At 50.3% G+C, this 13410-nt stretch overlaps 2 protein-coding genes across 11 annotated transcripts in view; one reads left to right on the top strand and one right to left on the bottom strand.

The window, feature by feature from the left end:
* RMND5B (required for meiotic nuclear division 5 homolog B (S. cerevisiae)) overlaps positions 1-7398 on the top strand; it is a 17839-nt gene extending 10441 nt beyond the window's left edge. For 4 of the 10 annotated variants that reach the window (XM_010846514.1, XM_010846518.1, XM_010846513.1 and 1 more), the window contains 8 exons: positions 1363-1508; positions 1641-1781; positions 3964-4064; positions 4244-4410; positions 4831-4996; positions 6410-6512; positions 6601-6755; positions 6843-7398. In XM_010846514.1, coding sequence (XP_010844816.1) covers positions 1363-1508; positions 1641-1781; positions 3964-4064; positions 4244-4410; positions 4831-4996; positions 6410-6512; positions 6601-6755; positions 6843-6906 — 1043 coding nt within the window. In that variant the 3' untranslated portion in view covers positions 6907-7398. Of the gene's footprint in view, positions 1-236; positions 299-1362; positions 1509-1640; positions 1782-3963; positions 4065-4243; positions 4411-4830; positions 4997-6409; positions 6513-6600; positions 6756-6842 lie in introns of all 10 variants that reach the window. The other 6 variants (XM_010846510.1, XM_010846517.1, XM_010846520.1 and 3 more) reach the window with 3 other exon arrangements.
* An 865-nt stretch (positions 7399-8263) lies between these two features.
* On the bottom strand, positions 8264-12227 carry NHP2 (NHP2 ribonucleoprotein). The gene is made up of 4 exons (XM_010846509.1): positions 12005-12227; positions 11858-11927; positions 9262-9367; positions 8264-8641 (listed from the first exon to the last, which is right to left on the bottom strand). Exons 1-4 carry the CDS (start codon positions 12162-12164, stop codon positions 8516-8518), a joined length of 462 nt encoding a protein of 153 aa, XP_010844811.1. The 5' UTR covers positions 12165-12227; the 3' UTR covers positions 8264-8515.
* Between the last annotated feature and the right edge of the window lie 1183 nt (positions 12228-13410).

Raw genomic sequence — 13410 nt, 5'->3', positions numbered from 1 at the left:
ATTCTTTCACTTAGTGTGTTTTCAAGGTTCATCCCTATTGTGCCATGAATCATTGCTTCATTCTTTTTTATGTGCTGGGTCATATGGTAACTCTGTGTTCAACTTTTTGAAGAGCTGGCACACTGTTTTCCAAAGTAACTGCAACTTTTTGTATTCCCACCAACGATGTATGAGAGTTCCAGTTTTCCCACATCCTTACCCACACTTGTTTTTACCTGTTTTGTTTTTGGTTATAGCCATCCTAGTAGGAGTAGGCCCAGCCGCCACCTCCTGTTTGTATTTGTCAGGACTCATTCAGGTAAATGTGACAGAAACCTAGCTCAGACTAGCTTAATTAAACAAACACAAAGTGGGGGGTTGGGCTGCTGGGTTTATAGTCTCAAGTAACTGAAAGGTCCAGCCCAGTTGGATCTGGGTGCTCACATGATGCCTTCAGTCTACACTGACTTCATTTTCAGAGCAGTGCTCTCTGGAGGTGGCCCTGGTGCTCCAGCAGTTGCAGGAGTGCACATTTTGTTTGTTTAGCAAGCTGGCAGAACGCATTTCTCTTCCAGAGCTGGTCTCGGAGCTGAGACACTCCCTGGTCCTCATGGGTCATGTTATCTTCCCTGGGTCATATTTTCCTCCCTGAACCCAGAGGCTACCATCTAAAGAAGGGGCAGAGATGCTGGCTGGAAGAAGGCGCCTGGCTGCTCTTCTCTATTCCAAGCCCCACATGCTTTTGGTAGTTCATGTGGTTCACCCCGCCATGGGGGTGGAAAGCACTGTATTGTGAGACAGAAACGTACTTGTGCTTCCCTGATGGACCCTGCCTGCCTGGTGTCCTCTGGGTTAGAGGCATTAATGTGTGGATAATACTTCATGATTCAAAGCCTTCCCACGCGGTGTCTCCCTTGAGATATTAAGGAACCTTCCGGCGTGGTGGTGAGGAGCCAGGGCTTCAGATCTGTCACTGCTGTGAGCTCTGGCAAGTTACTGCCTCAGCTTCCTCAGCTGGAGTATAGGCTACTAACAGTGCCATTGCACATAATGGTAGTGAGGATTAAATGAGCTAAAACCAAGTACTTACCACAGTAAGTGCCAGAACAGCTTCATTTCACAGCAGCCTCCAAGGCCAGTGCTATCACCTGTTTTATAGATGAGGAAATGAAGACTCCAGGCAATGAACTGGCTTGTTCCACTTGGCTAATTGCAAGTCATACAGTTAAAGAGTGGCGGGACCCAGAATAGGAGCTGAGTCTTTCACTCTGGAGTTTAGGGCTGCTTCCCAGGCCTCCCTGCTGGCATTTAGAATAGGGAGGCCGAGACAAGGTCTGCTCCTCTGTGTCCGAGTCCTGACTCATTACCATTGTTTCTCTGCAGCCATCCAGGGAACCCCTCTCTCAGCTACCCTCTCCCTGGTTATGTCACAGTGCTGCCGGAAGATAAAAGACACCGTGCAGAAACTGGCTTCGGACCACAAGGACATTCACAGCAGTGTTTCCCGAGTGGGCAAAGCCATTGACAGGGTGAGCGTGTGGGCAGCTCCAGACCGGCGGCGGGAATACCTGTGGCCGGTGTGTGTGTAGCAGGGCTCCTCGGGAGGCCAGTGTGAGAAGTGCAGGCCTGAGTCACAGGGCACTGTCTCTCGTCCTCATCAGAACTTTGACTCTGAGATTTGCGGTGTGGTCTCTGACGCGGTGTGGGACTCTCGGGAGAAGCAGCAGCAAACCCTGCAGATGGCCATCTTGGAGCACTTGTATCAGCAGGGCATGCTCAGTGTCGCTGAGGAGCTGTGTCAGGTAACGGGCTCACTGGGGAGGTGCTGGGACCTGCCTGTTCTGCTTTCTGCTTGGTAGCGTTCTTTACATTAGGACCCCATTGTTTTTTTTATATCCAGACAGGTCAGTTTATTTACATGACTCAGACATGTGTGTCAGGGGAACACCTGTTCTCAGAGACCCGTCTCCAGTGGACAGTTGGCCTGGCAGGGCATCCTCGCCTCTGGACTGCACATGGGGAGTCCAAGGTTTCCGTCAAGACTGTGCCTTTACCTTGTTTCCACTGATGCAGTCTTTCCTTAAATGAGTTCATCTCCATTTTGAAAATTGCATTTAGTTTATTAAAACGAAAAACAACAAAAATAGTTCATCCATTGCTCCCACCCCCTACCCTCCTCTTCTTTTAAGCACCAATCTGTTCTTTGTATTTATGAGCTTGGTGTTCTCAAAAACTTTTTAAATTCCACATGTAAGTGAGATTATACAGTAGCTGTCTTTGTCTGGCACATTTCATTTAGCATAATGCTCCCATCCATGTTATCACAAATGACAGGATTTCCCCACTTTTTTTAATGGCTGAATGCGTGCGTGCTCAGTTGCCCAGTCGTGTCTGACTCTTTGCAGCCCCGTGGACTGTAGCCCACCAGGCTTCCCTGTGCGTGGGATTTTCCAGGCAAGAATACTGGAGTGGGTTGCCATTTCTTACTCTAGGGGATTTTCTGACCCAGGGATTGAACCCAAGTGTCTTATGTCTCCTGCATTGGCAGGCGGGTTCTTTACCACCAGTGCCATCTGAGAAGCAATATTTCATTATATATATATACATATATATATTTAGATAGTGAAGAATCTGCCTGCAATGCAAGAGACCTGGGTTTGATGCCTGGGAAGGGAATGGCTACCCACTCCAGTATTCTCTTCTGGAGAATTCCATGGACAGAGGAGCCATGGACACAAGGACAGTGGGATACAGTTGATTGGGTTGCAGAGTCGGACATGACTGACCGACTATGTGTGTATATATATATATATATATACACCCCACATTTTATCTATTCATCCATAAATGGACACTTAGGTTGCTTCCTTATCTTGGCAATATATTTATATATTGTAAATAATGCTGCAGTGAATAAGGGGGGAGCCGTACAGATATCTTTTCAAGTTAGTGCTTTCATTTTCTTTGGGAAAATACCCAGAAGTGGGATTGCCAGATCATATGGTAGCCATATTCTCATTTTCTGAGGAACTTCCGTACTGTTATCTGTAGTGGCTGCACCAGTTTACATGCCCACCAGAGGTGCATGAGGGTCCCCTTTCTCCACACGCTTGCCAGCACTTATTTCTTGTCTTTTCGATAACAACCATTCTGACAGGAGTGAGGTGATGACTCACTGTGGTGTTGATTTGCATTGCCCTGATGATTAATGAGGTAGGGCATCTTTTCATGTGCCTGTTGGCCATTTTGATGTCTTCTTTGAAAAAATGTCTCTTCAGATATTCTCTCCATTTTTTATAAGAATTTTTTTTTTTTGCTATTGAGTTTTTATATATTTTGGATATTAGTTCCTTAGGTAACACGATCTGCAGATATTTTTTCTTATCCTGTTGCCTTTTCATTTTGTTGATGGTTTCCTCTACTGTTTGATGTAGTCCTGCTTGTTTGTTTTGCTTTTGTTACTCTTAAAATAAATTTATTTTAGAAATCAGTGCCCCTGCCATAAATGGAAGGTAGCTACAAAATATATACAATAGAAAGTGAAATTATTAATTTCTAGCTGGATTTGGGTGTCCGCCAGAGTTCTCAGTGCCTGATAATCCTTTTCTTAAAAGGGAAGACTAGTAAAATGACCAAGTTGTACTTGTCAGGTGTTAAACGACACCCTGGCAGTGAACGTAAAGGATGCTTTCCCTTTATGTAATTAGGGGGATTGAAAAAGAGTAATTTTCTCTCCATGCTACTCAGTGTGGGTCTCCAGTACCACAGCAGATGGGGTGGGGTTTGCAGTCTGTCCTCTGGGAGGCCAGCATGTGGCACTCAGCCTCCCAAAACTTGAACTGGGAAAAAGAGGAGTCCAAGGGACTGGCAAGAGACCATGGCCCCTCTCTGGCTTGTCTTTGGTGGATGAGGTTTTACTAGGTGTGGAGCAGAGAAGTTTGGAAACACAGTCCTCCAGTGGTAGATGGCTCTCTCTCCCTCTAGGAATCAACACTGAATGTGGACTTGGATTTCAAGCAGCCTTTCCTGGAGTTGAATCGTATCCTGGAAGCTCTGCATGAACAAGACCTGGGGCCAGCACTGGAGTACGTTGGCCTTTGGGTGGTCCCACAGGGGACAGGGCTTGTCTGCTCTTCACGTCACCCAGCATACTTGACACACCCCCAGCCCTGTCTCACGGGCCTCACATAAGATTTTGGAGGCCTTGCCAAGCCCCCTTCTCTTGCCTTTCTATCTCCCACTCAGCTGGCCTCTTTCTTCCCAGGTGGGCTGTCTCCCACAGGCAGCGCCTGCTGGAGCTCAATAGCTCCCTGGAGTTCAAGCTGCACCGACTGCAGTTCATCCGTCTCCTGGCAGGTGGCCCTGAGAAGCAGCTGGAGGCCCTCAGCTACGCCCGGCACTTCCAGCCCTTTGCTCACGTGCACCAGCGGGGTACGTGCCTGGGTGCTGGGGTGGCCCCTACAACATGCATTCCCTTATGCTGCACTGCCTCACATGCTATATGGCATGGCCCCTCCCCCCAAAAAAAGATTAGCTAGTACTGGAGCAGAGGGACAAGAGCCTGAGACCCGCTCCTTGACGCGGCTGGAACGATGGGGAAGAAACTGAAACCCCTCCCTACGTCATGCTTACCACAGAAGCAGCCCTGAAACCTTACTTCCTCACTGGATTTTAGGGGAAACTGGCTTTGCCAGAGGGCATTTTAATCCTCGATTGGCCAGGTCATGGGCCTGGGAGCCATGGGGCACAGCCTGCTCCCCATACTGCCTCTCAGCCCTGCCATCCGAGGGCTGGAGGCAGAGCCTGGAGAAAGGCTGCCTCCTTGCACCCTGATTCCCCTTTGCCTTGTAGAGATCCAGGTGATGATGGGCAGTCTGGTGTACCTGCAGCTGGGTTTGGAGAAGTCACCCTACTGCCATCTCCTGGACAACAGCCATTGGGCCGAGATCTGTGAGACCTTTACCCGTGACGCTTGTTCCCTGTTGGGCCTTTCTGTGGAGTCACCCCTCAGTGTCAGGTATCGTCAGCCTTGTGGGCAGTACAAGGGGGCGGGCTGAGGGAAACCCAACTTGTCAAGGCCCTGCCCTGTCCAGAGATGGTGTTCAGTGCCTTCACAGACCTAAACTGGCTGCTCAGTCACCCTTCTAGGTAGGAATTACCTTTCATTCTAGTACCCCTCCCAGGTGGCGCTCGTGGTGAAAACCTGCCTGCTATGCAGGAAACATAAGGGTAGGCAGTCCCCGGGTAGGCAAGATCCCTTGGAGGAAGAAATGGTAACCCGCTCCAGTATTCTTGCCTGGAGATTCTCATGGACAAAGGAGCCTGGTGGGCTACAGTCCATGGGGTCACAAAGAGTCGGACGTGGCTGAAGTGACTCAACACGCACTACAGTTGGAGAACAGATTTAGAGTTGTGGCCTGGGGTCACCACAAGGTCAGTGGCAGAGTCAGGGTTCCCATTTTGTAAGGTCTCTTGAATGAAGTCCGTGCCTCCTGCACCTCACCTCTGGGTAATCACAGGACCCTCTGACAGCCTGGCCTTCTGGCCACCTCATGTCTTAAACACCACCTCCCTCAGGGAGACTGAGCAGCTGAGTCACAGGTGCTGAGAGCTTTCACTTGGAAGGCTCCTTTACAGTCATATTCTCCTCATGGCTTCAAACCAACCAAAGAGTTACAGGTACTGTTACCCTCATTTTACAGGAAGAAACAGAGGCTCCTAAGGCCTCATAGGGAATGAAGGTCACCTGGACCTGACCCCACATGTACACGTGTGGTGTATGTACATACAGTGATGTATTTTATTTAGGCTGGCTGTGGAACCAGGCATGGGGCTCATTTGCCTGCCTGGTCGCGATAGGCTCCATCCTCGTTTCTTCCCATGGACTCTGGTTGCAGAACAGTCTTCCCCAGCACGAACACAGGCACCTTAGGATGGTTCTGTTTGCACACCTGCTCTGTGTATTGCAGGGGTTTGGCACCCCAGGCTCCAGTCAGTTGGTTCACTATCCCCACCCCAATCCTAGTGAAAACCGAATCTACTTTTTCCCATTTCTAAGTGCCCTGGTTGATGACCAGCTATAGAGGTGCACTGTGATGACAGAATGGGGCACACAGGCAGGATGAGGCCCTTCCAAACATTAGTGTCCCTGTCACACCAAGGATGTATCAGTGGATAAACAGGTATCTGTCCCCTGGATGTTCCTTTTGTCCAAATTTTGGGGTGCACTAGAATGACTTTCTAGAGTTAAGACACAGAACCACATATGTGGCTTTACGCATAACCTGAGAGATTTTTAAGGACTGGTTTGATCAAGTGCCACTTTGAAACCCTGTGCTGAGTCATGTACTGACAGTGTGCTGGGCCTTTTGTCTGTCTGCTGGGCTCTTGGTCAGGCTGGTCTCTCCAGCCCCTGCTCTCTGTTCTGCAGCTTCGCCTCTGGCTGTGTGGCGCTGCCTGTGCTGATGAATATCAAAGCTGTGATGGAGCAGAGGCAGTGCTCTGGGGTCTGGAGTCACAAGGACGAGCTGCCGGTGAGGCCCAGCAGGGGGAGGTATGGGGGAGCACTGGGGAGGACAGCGCCACAGGAAGGGGGGCTCACCCCACTGTTGGCCTCCCCAGATTGAGATTGAACTCGGCATGAAGTGCTGGTACCACTCAGTGTTCGCGTGCCCCATCCTCCGCCAGCAGACGTCGGATTCCAACCCTCCCATCAAGCTCATCTGTGGCCATGTCATCTCCCGAGATGCACTCAACAAGCTCATTAATGGAGGAAAGTAAGTTCCTGGGGTTCTGTTCCACCTTAGGTTGATTCTTCTGCTGGCTGGCCACCTGAGACATTCTTGGTTCTTCTCCCTTTATAGGCTGAAGTGTCCCTACTGTCCCATGGAGCAGAACCCAGCAGATGGGAAACGCATCATATTCTGATTCCTGCTGGGGAGGAACTTTGTTGCAAGAGGTCTTTCACCCACAAGCCTTGGTCTGTCTTGGTGGGGGTGGTTGGCTTCCGTGAACTGTGGTTCGTTTCAGAGCACCTGGCTGAGGAGTGCCACCACCAGCAGGGCCGGCCCTCTGGCAGAGGCCAAGGAGGGAGATGAGACATCCTACAGCAGGCAGCTGGCTTCCTGACGAACGGCAGGGAAACTCTGGCGTCTTGTACTCCTGCTCTGCCTCCTGCTCTTTATATTTGCTGTTGACTGGTGGCAACTGACAGAATAGCAAAGGACTTGGTGGGCACAGCAGATGTCTTCCATCCCTGCCCTCAGCCAGATCTCTTCCTGCTACACCAAGGCTTGTGTCCCCTCCTCCCACTGTACAGCCTCACAGCTCTATGTGTCAGTTCCCCACTGTAGTCCGGGATAGAACTGAATGCCATTGTTTTATAACTTTGAGCAAATATATTCACAGGCCTTCTCCTTACTTTGCCTGCCTTTAGCTTCACTGGCAAAGAATTACCGAGATGTAATTACCTGTGCCCACCGTGCACTGGTGCTGGGTCTGCCGGTTGGGAGTATGGCAGCCACAGAGTGTAGTTGGAAAGAACCCAACCTGCATGTGATTGGGAGAAAACGCTAGGAGATGGCAAACCCTGGGCAAGACGCTTTTACATATACATAATTGTATTACCTCCTCGTTAGAAACGGGTGTGAAGGGATATAGAAAGATGAAATGACTTGCCCAGAAGGGCTCACAGCTTATCAAGAAGAGAGCCTAGAGTTTAAACCAGTTCCAACCCTCAAGCTCAAGGTCCTTCCAGTTTATTGCAGGGTGCCTGAAGCTTGGCTGCTGTGTGTACTGAGTCTGCGCTGGGCCTCTGAGAGCAGGAAGGCACTGTAAGTCTAAAATGTTTGAAGAGATGAGGTTACTGGGGCCATAATGGCAAAGTAGGAGAGATGGCCTGGGATTCTGCATTAGCTTCAAATACCTACTTAAAATTTACTGTGTGGGCAGGTAAATTGCGTCCATCAGCTTCCCAGTGGCATTTAAGGCTCTTGGGGGAAAAAGCAAAGAGGAATGGGGATGTCCCCAAACATAGGAACTACAGGCTCTATGAAGTGGGTTCTGGACTCAGCTGGCTTGCCCTGCAGCTCCCAGCTACTCTAGAAGTAGAGTGGAAAGCTTAGGGTGGGAGCAGGGTCCGTTCTCAGCTTGAGTCCAGCACTGACCCTGGTGGGCAAGCATTCACACCAAGCATTATACGGAGGTTACTTCTGCTCTTTCCTCCCCACCAACAACTTGGCCCCACCAGTAGTTGCTGCTTAAAAAAAAACACCTGCAGACTCACCACATTTTAGTTTTAGGATTTACTTCCCCCACATCACATTCTTGGAACTGTCTTCACTGAAGCTCAACAGGAAACAGGCTCTGTCAGAGAAGATGCTGGCTCTGCCGTTGTGAAGTAGCTGTTGGAGCTGCCTGGGAAGAATACTGCCTCGGGACCACAGAGATGTCTGAATGTGGGGAGCAGGAGGGCAGCCAACTGGCCTGCCACCAAGCCACTGTTTTTAGAGCAGGTGCCCAGTTGTGCCTAAGTCCTTCACATGGGCGGGGGCAGGGCTTGCACCTCCTCCAGGCACTCGTCATAGGCCTCCTGGTATTCCTCGTGGGGCTTGACCATTATCACGCAGGTGGGGCGCTTAGAGCCGGCGGCTGCACCCAGGTCCTGCAGAGAAGGAAAAAAGCTGTTTGGAACAAAGGCCACACAACCTGTGCACCAAGGAGTCACGAACTGATGATCCACCAGCCTAATCCAGCCCACAGACATGTGCTAGTCAGTCAGTGTTAACATTTTGAATTGGTTGCCACCATCTAAACTCAGCAGACTTTCAAGTGTGGTCCAGCAACACTGGGCCTACAGTTCCATATGGCAGTTGTGAAAGGGCTCCAGCTCAGTAGGGGCTGTCCCCTTAAGCAGGGCCTATGCTTTCCAGGGCCCTGCTATTCTCCACCCCTTGGAGCCCAGACCTGGCCTCTGTTATATAAGGGTAAGGACAGTTGCAGGTCCCTAGAACATCCCTTCTGAACACTGCACCCACCTAACAGGACTGACACATTCAAGTTCACCTTCTGTTTCATTCCCATAGTCCCATTTTACAAGGAAGTAGAAGTACAGAGAGGTGACTTATCGGCATTCCCTCATCTGGGAAGCAGCAGAGCCAGGAATCCATCCAGGCCTGTCTTTAGCTCCAAAGCTCATGCTGTTTGCCACTATGGCCTGCTGCCACCAACCTGATCCCAGACCCTCTTCTGTGCTGACCAAGATCAGGGGCTCGGGCTCCTTACCGTCTTAGAGGGGATATAGACATATGGCAAATTCCGGTCTTCACACATAACTGGGAGATGGCAGTATACCTCAATGGGTAACGTGTCTCCTGCCAAAACCATAATCCTGAAATAAGAGAAACCACTGTCATTCCCAGCTTGCTGGTTCCCTTTTCATCCATAAGGGAGGCCACTGAGCTGGGCCTTGGGGGCTACAGAGATGGGTAAACTGGCCCCTGCCCTCAAGGAGCCCCATCATGTATGTCTCCCAAACTTAAGAAATGCATTCAGATTTGTTTGGTGAGTGCATTCCTCTGGGGAGGTGATCTCTGTTGCCTGGCAACAAGTAAATGCCACCAAGTGTGACAAAAGGTACTGTACCAGGACAGATGAAGTATGAGAGATGCCAAGGAGTAACAGCTCAGCTCTCCTTGGACAATCAAGAAAGGAATCAGGAAGCAACACTTGAGAGGAAAGCTGAATGATGAACATCTGTCAGGCAGCCCACGGAGGGGCTTTGTTGCTGCCAGTCACTAAGTCATGTCCTACTCTTTGTGACCCCATGGACTGTAGCCTGCCGGGCTCCTCTGTCCATGGCATTTTTCCAGGCAAGAATACTGGAGTGGGTTGCTATATCCTTCTCCAGGGGAATCTTCCCAGATCAAGGATCGAACCTGCATCTCCTGCCTTGGCAGGCAGATTCTTTACCACTGAACTACGTGGGAAGCCCATAGAGGGGCGGGGGGCAGGGAAAGCATTTAAGGTTGAGAGAATCAGAAAGATACCAGATACACAGGGGATGGGTGTTGTCGGGAGCCAGGGATGGCTTTGGAATCCAGAATGGGGAGATGAGGCTGACAAGAAGGCTAGAAAAACTAGTCACATATAAGGGTCTTGAGTGTTTCAAGGCTCATTCCTAAGAGTGATAGGGAACTAAGAAAAGCTTGCCAGAGAATCTATAGCTGTTCTAGCTGGCAAGGTGATGGGGTTCTGCGACAAGGGCCTCAGGAGCCCTGATGACAGAAGGAAAGAGTCTGTTCTAGGGGAGCAGAAAACACAAGGAAAACTCCTGGGTTCAAAGCATTACTTTGAACTAACTAGCAGGCTCCTAGTTTTCCTTTGGCTCATAGACTGTCCTCCTATATATGCTCCGCTTCCTTTGAGTAGCCTTTTATTGTTTTTGGCCGTGCTGTGCAGCTTGTGGGATATTAGTTCCCCAACCAAGGGTGGAACCCTGGCCCGCTTGCAGTGGAAGCATGGAGTCCTAACTGCTGGACTGCCAAGAAATTCCTGAGAAGCCTTTCAATGCTGGTATTCCTACAGCCTGGTCTTTCTGCTCTGTCAGTACGTTCTCTCAGCTGACCCCATCTGTAACCAAGGCTTCAAGTGCCAACTCTATATTGACAACTCCCAAATCTGTTCTCTCCAACCCAACCCTCTCCCAAACTGAACACCCATATAGCCACCTGCCTATCTGACAGTTCTGCTAGGGAGAGGGTTTCCATATTTAAAAGGTACCTTGAAAACTTGTCTAAAACCAGACTCGTGATCTTATACAAATCTGGCTCCCTCACTGTTCACTGTCTTAGTGAACGGGCCCTCTGTCCATCTGCCTGGAGCCCACACCTCCTCACTCTGTATGCAAAAGTCCTCTCATCCATCCACTTTAATTCTCTCCATCTCTGCCATCAATAACCCAATCAAAATTGCTCTCATCTCTTCTGCACCAGAGTAGCCACCTATCTCAATTTCTCCATCTATTCTTACACCTCTGATCTTTTCCAAAGTTGCCAGAAAAACCTTCTAAAGGTGTAAACATAATTATGTCACCCCTCACTTTAACACTCATTGGCTTCCAAAACTCCTGAGTACAAAAACTAAACTTACAATGGCTTATAGAGTGCCATGAGAAAGTAGCACTTCTATCCACTACTACCCTCTCCTGCCCTGGAATCTACTTTCTTCTGGCAGAATGCCCCCCAAACCCGGAAGCCACAAACTAATCCTATATCTTCAGACCTCAGCTACCCACCTAGGTCAGACTCCATAGAGCACCAAATCCTCCCAGCATTATTTAGCTCTTGAGCACCTACAATGTACCAGGCACTTCTGAAAATAAAGCAGTGAGAGGCTTTATTCTGTTCTCAAAGAGCTTGCTTTCTGGCCTGAGTGAGAGGGACAAGGAATAAAAATGCAAATAATTTTCAGATCCTGAAAAATGCCAAAAAAGAAAGCTGTAGGATAATGAAGTCATTCTCACTGCACCCTGTACTTTTCCTTCATGCTTACCCATGACAACTTGTAATTTTGTGTGTATTTGATTACTGCCATTGTCTCCCCATAGCACAGTGCCTGAAAAACAGTAGACACTTGGTAAATAGTCGCTAAGTGAATGAAGCTGGGATCAATCCTAAGTAAGTTGGCTTATACAATTTGGTTCCCCTGGAATTCACCTTCCCCAAGATGTCCCTTTGAGCTCTTGTAAGTGGTATCGACATCTGTACGGAAGGGAATGTATCTTCTGCATACGACCCAAGTCAGAGCACGTTAACCAACTACCTGTTAAGTAGCAGGACACCATCCCCGAAATCCAGCGGAGGGTAGGGGGGATTCTTACCCTTTCTCGCCTTTGTTGATAAATTTCTGAACCTCCTTCACCCCGCGCCGAATCTGCTTCTGCTTCACGGCTGCAACGACAGAACAATCAGTCGGGGGGGCCTCAGCCTGCCACCCGCGTCCCGCCCCGGCTCGGCGTGCACCGCACCTTTCTTGATGCATTTGTAGAGCTTCCGCGTGAGACGGCGAGAAGCCAGAGGCTGCGCGATGGGGTTCAGATTCACCAGCAGTTCATGGTAAGTGCGCTCCCCGCAGCACGCGTCCGCCTGAGCCTCCGGCCCGTCCGGATCTGCCTTTATTTTGGTCATGGCAACGACTGTGGCAACCTACCACTCAAGGAACAAGTCCACGCGGCCGGCACTTCAGAAATCACTTCCGGGTCATGCTACTCTGCGGGAAGAGGCGGTAAGACATAGCCAATTAGGAAACAGGGAGCTCCGAGGGGTGGAGTCTTGGCAGTAGGGGCGGGGCCACCCCCTCAATGCAGGCGGGGCGGAAGCGGTTTAGGACACGAGTTGGCATGCAATCTGTGAATTTGGGCAAACTCCGGGAGATAGTGAAAGGCAGAGGAGCCTACCGTGCTACAGTCCATTGAGTCGCAAAGAATAGCACACAACTTCGCGACTAAACAACGGAGGGCCTATGAGGCGAGGGGCGAAGGCCGGAGGGAGGCGGGCCCTGGAGGAGGCGAAGAGGGACTAGGATCCGGGCTTGGGTTTGGGTGAGAGTTCAGCGTCACAGGTGTTTGCGGTGCGAGGAGGAAGCTGTACCGGTATGGGCGTGACCGCATCTAAGTGGACGGGAGCCTTGCTCAAAGGGCGGGGTCTGCGACCAGGGTTGTGGAATGGGAAGTCTTAGGTGTGATTCCAAACCTCCTTAGAATCTGATCCCTCACTTGGGCAGTTCCGATCCCCATCTGGTGCCAGGTCCTGAGTTGGTCCTGGGTGCTGTACCCTAGGTGCCAAGGTTAAGGTAAAGCCTGGCACTGCTTGCGATTTCTTCGTTCTAGCATGGTTCTCACACACTGCTTTCTCTTTACTGGCGAGGGATGGAGCCATTCACTCACTAAGCGCCTCGGTCTAGACCGCTTTTCTTCGGAGAACTCGGTACCACCCTTTCCGCAGGTATCTGCTCAGCTAGCTGTTAATCACGGGAGAGATTCTCCTGACCAACGTACCTAAAATTAAAGTTCTCTGCCTACTCCCGCCGGCATCCTCTAACCCTCTTGTTTTCTTCGTAGTTCCCGCCGCCGCCTGGCGTCACACCCACAAAGGGCAATGACGGAGACCGCTGGTGGGAGCTGAGAGGGAAGACAATGTGAACACGGGCTGAGACTTGAGGGTGGGGAAGTGCACTGAGTAGGCGGCGCGTTTGCAGTTAACTCTAGAGGATTAATTGGGCTACCCTGGTGGCTCAGATGGTAAAGAATCTGCAGGCAATGAGAGAGACCCGGGTTAGATCCCTGGGTTGGGAAGATCCCGTGAAAGAAATAGCAACCCACTCCACTCCAATATTCTTGCCTGGAGAATCCCATGGACAAAGGAGCCTGGAGGG

The sequence above is a fragment of the Bison bison genome, unplaced genomic scaffold (assembly GCF_000754665.1).
Source record: "Bison bison bison isolate TAMUID 2011002044 unplaced genomic scaffold, Bison_UMD1.0 scf7180017864238, whole genome shotgun sequence".
NCBI classification, from domain to species: domain Eukaryota; kingdom Metazoa; phylum Chordata; class Mammalia; order Artiodactyla; family Bovidae; genus Bison; species Bison bison.
The sequence above is the reverse complement of the archived record's forward strand: the minus strand, read 5'-3'. Positions and strand labels throughout refer to the sequence as shown.

Bases quoted from the DNA above. Each gene is read 5' to 3' on its own strand.
- NHP2 (XM_010846509.1), bottom strand. From the start codon at position 12,164: ATGACCAAAATAAAGGCAGATCCGGACGGGCCGGAGGCTCAGGCGGAC. The intron at 11,928-12,004 runs GTGCGGTGCACG...CTGTCGTTGCAG, and splicing joins CTACAAATGCATCAAGAAAG to CCGTGAAGCAGAAGCAGATT. The intron at 9,368-11,857 runs GTAAGAATCCCC...CTCTTATTTCAG, and splicing joins ATCAACAAAGGCGAGAAAGG to GATTATGGTTTTGGCAGGAG.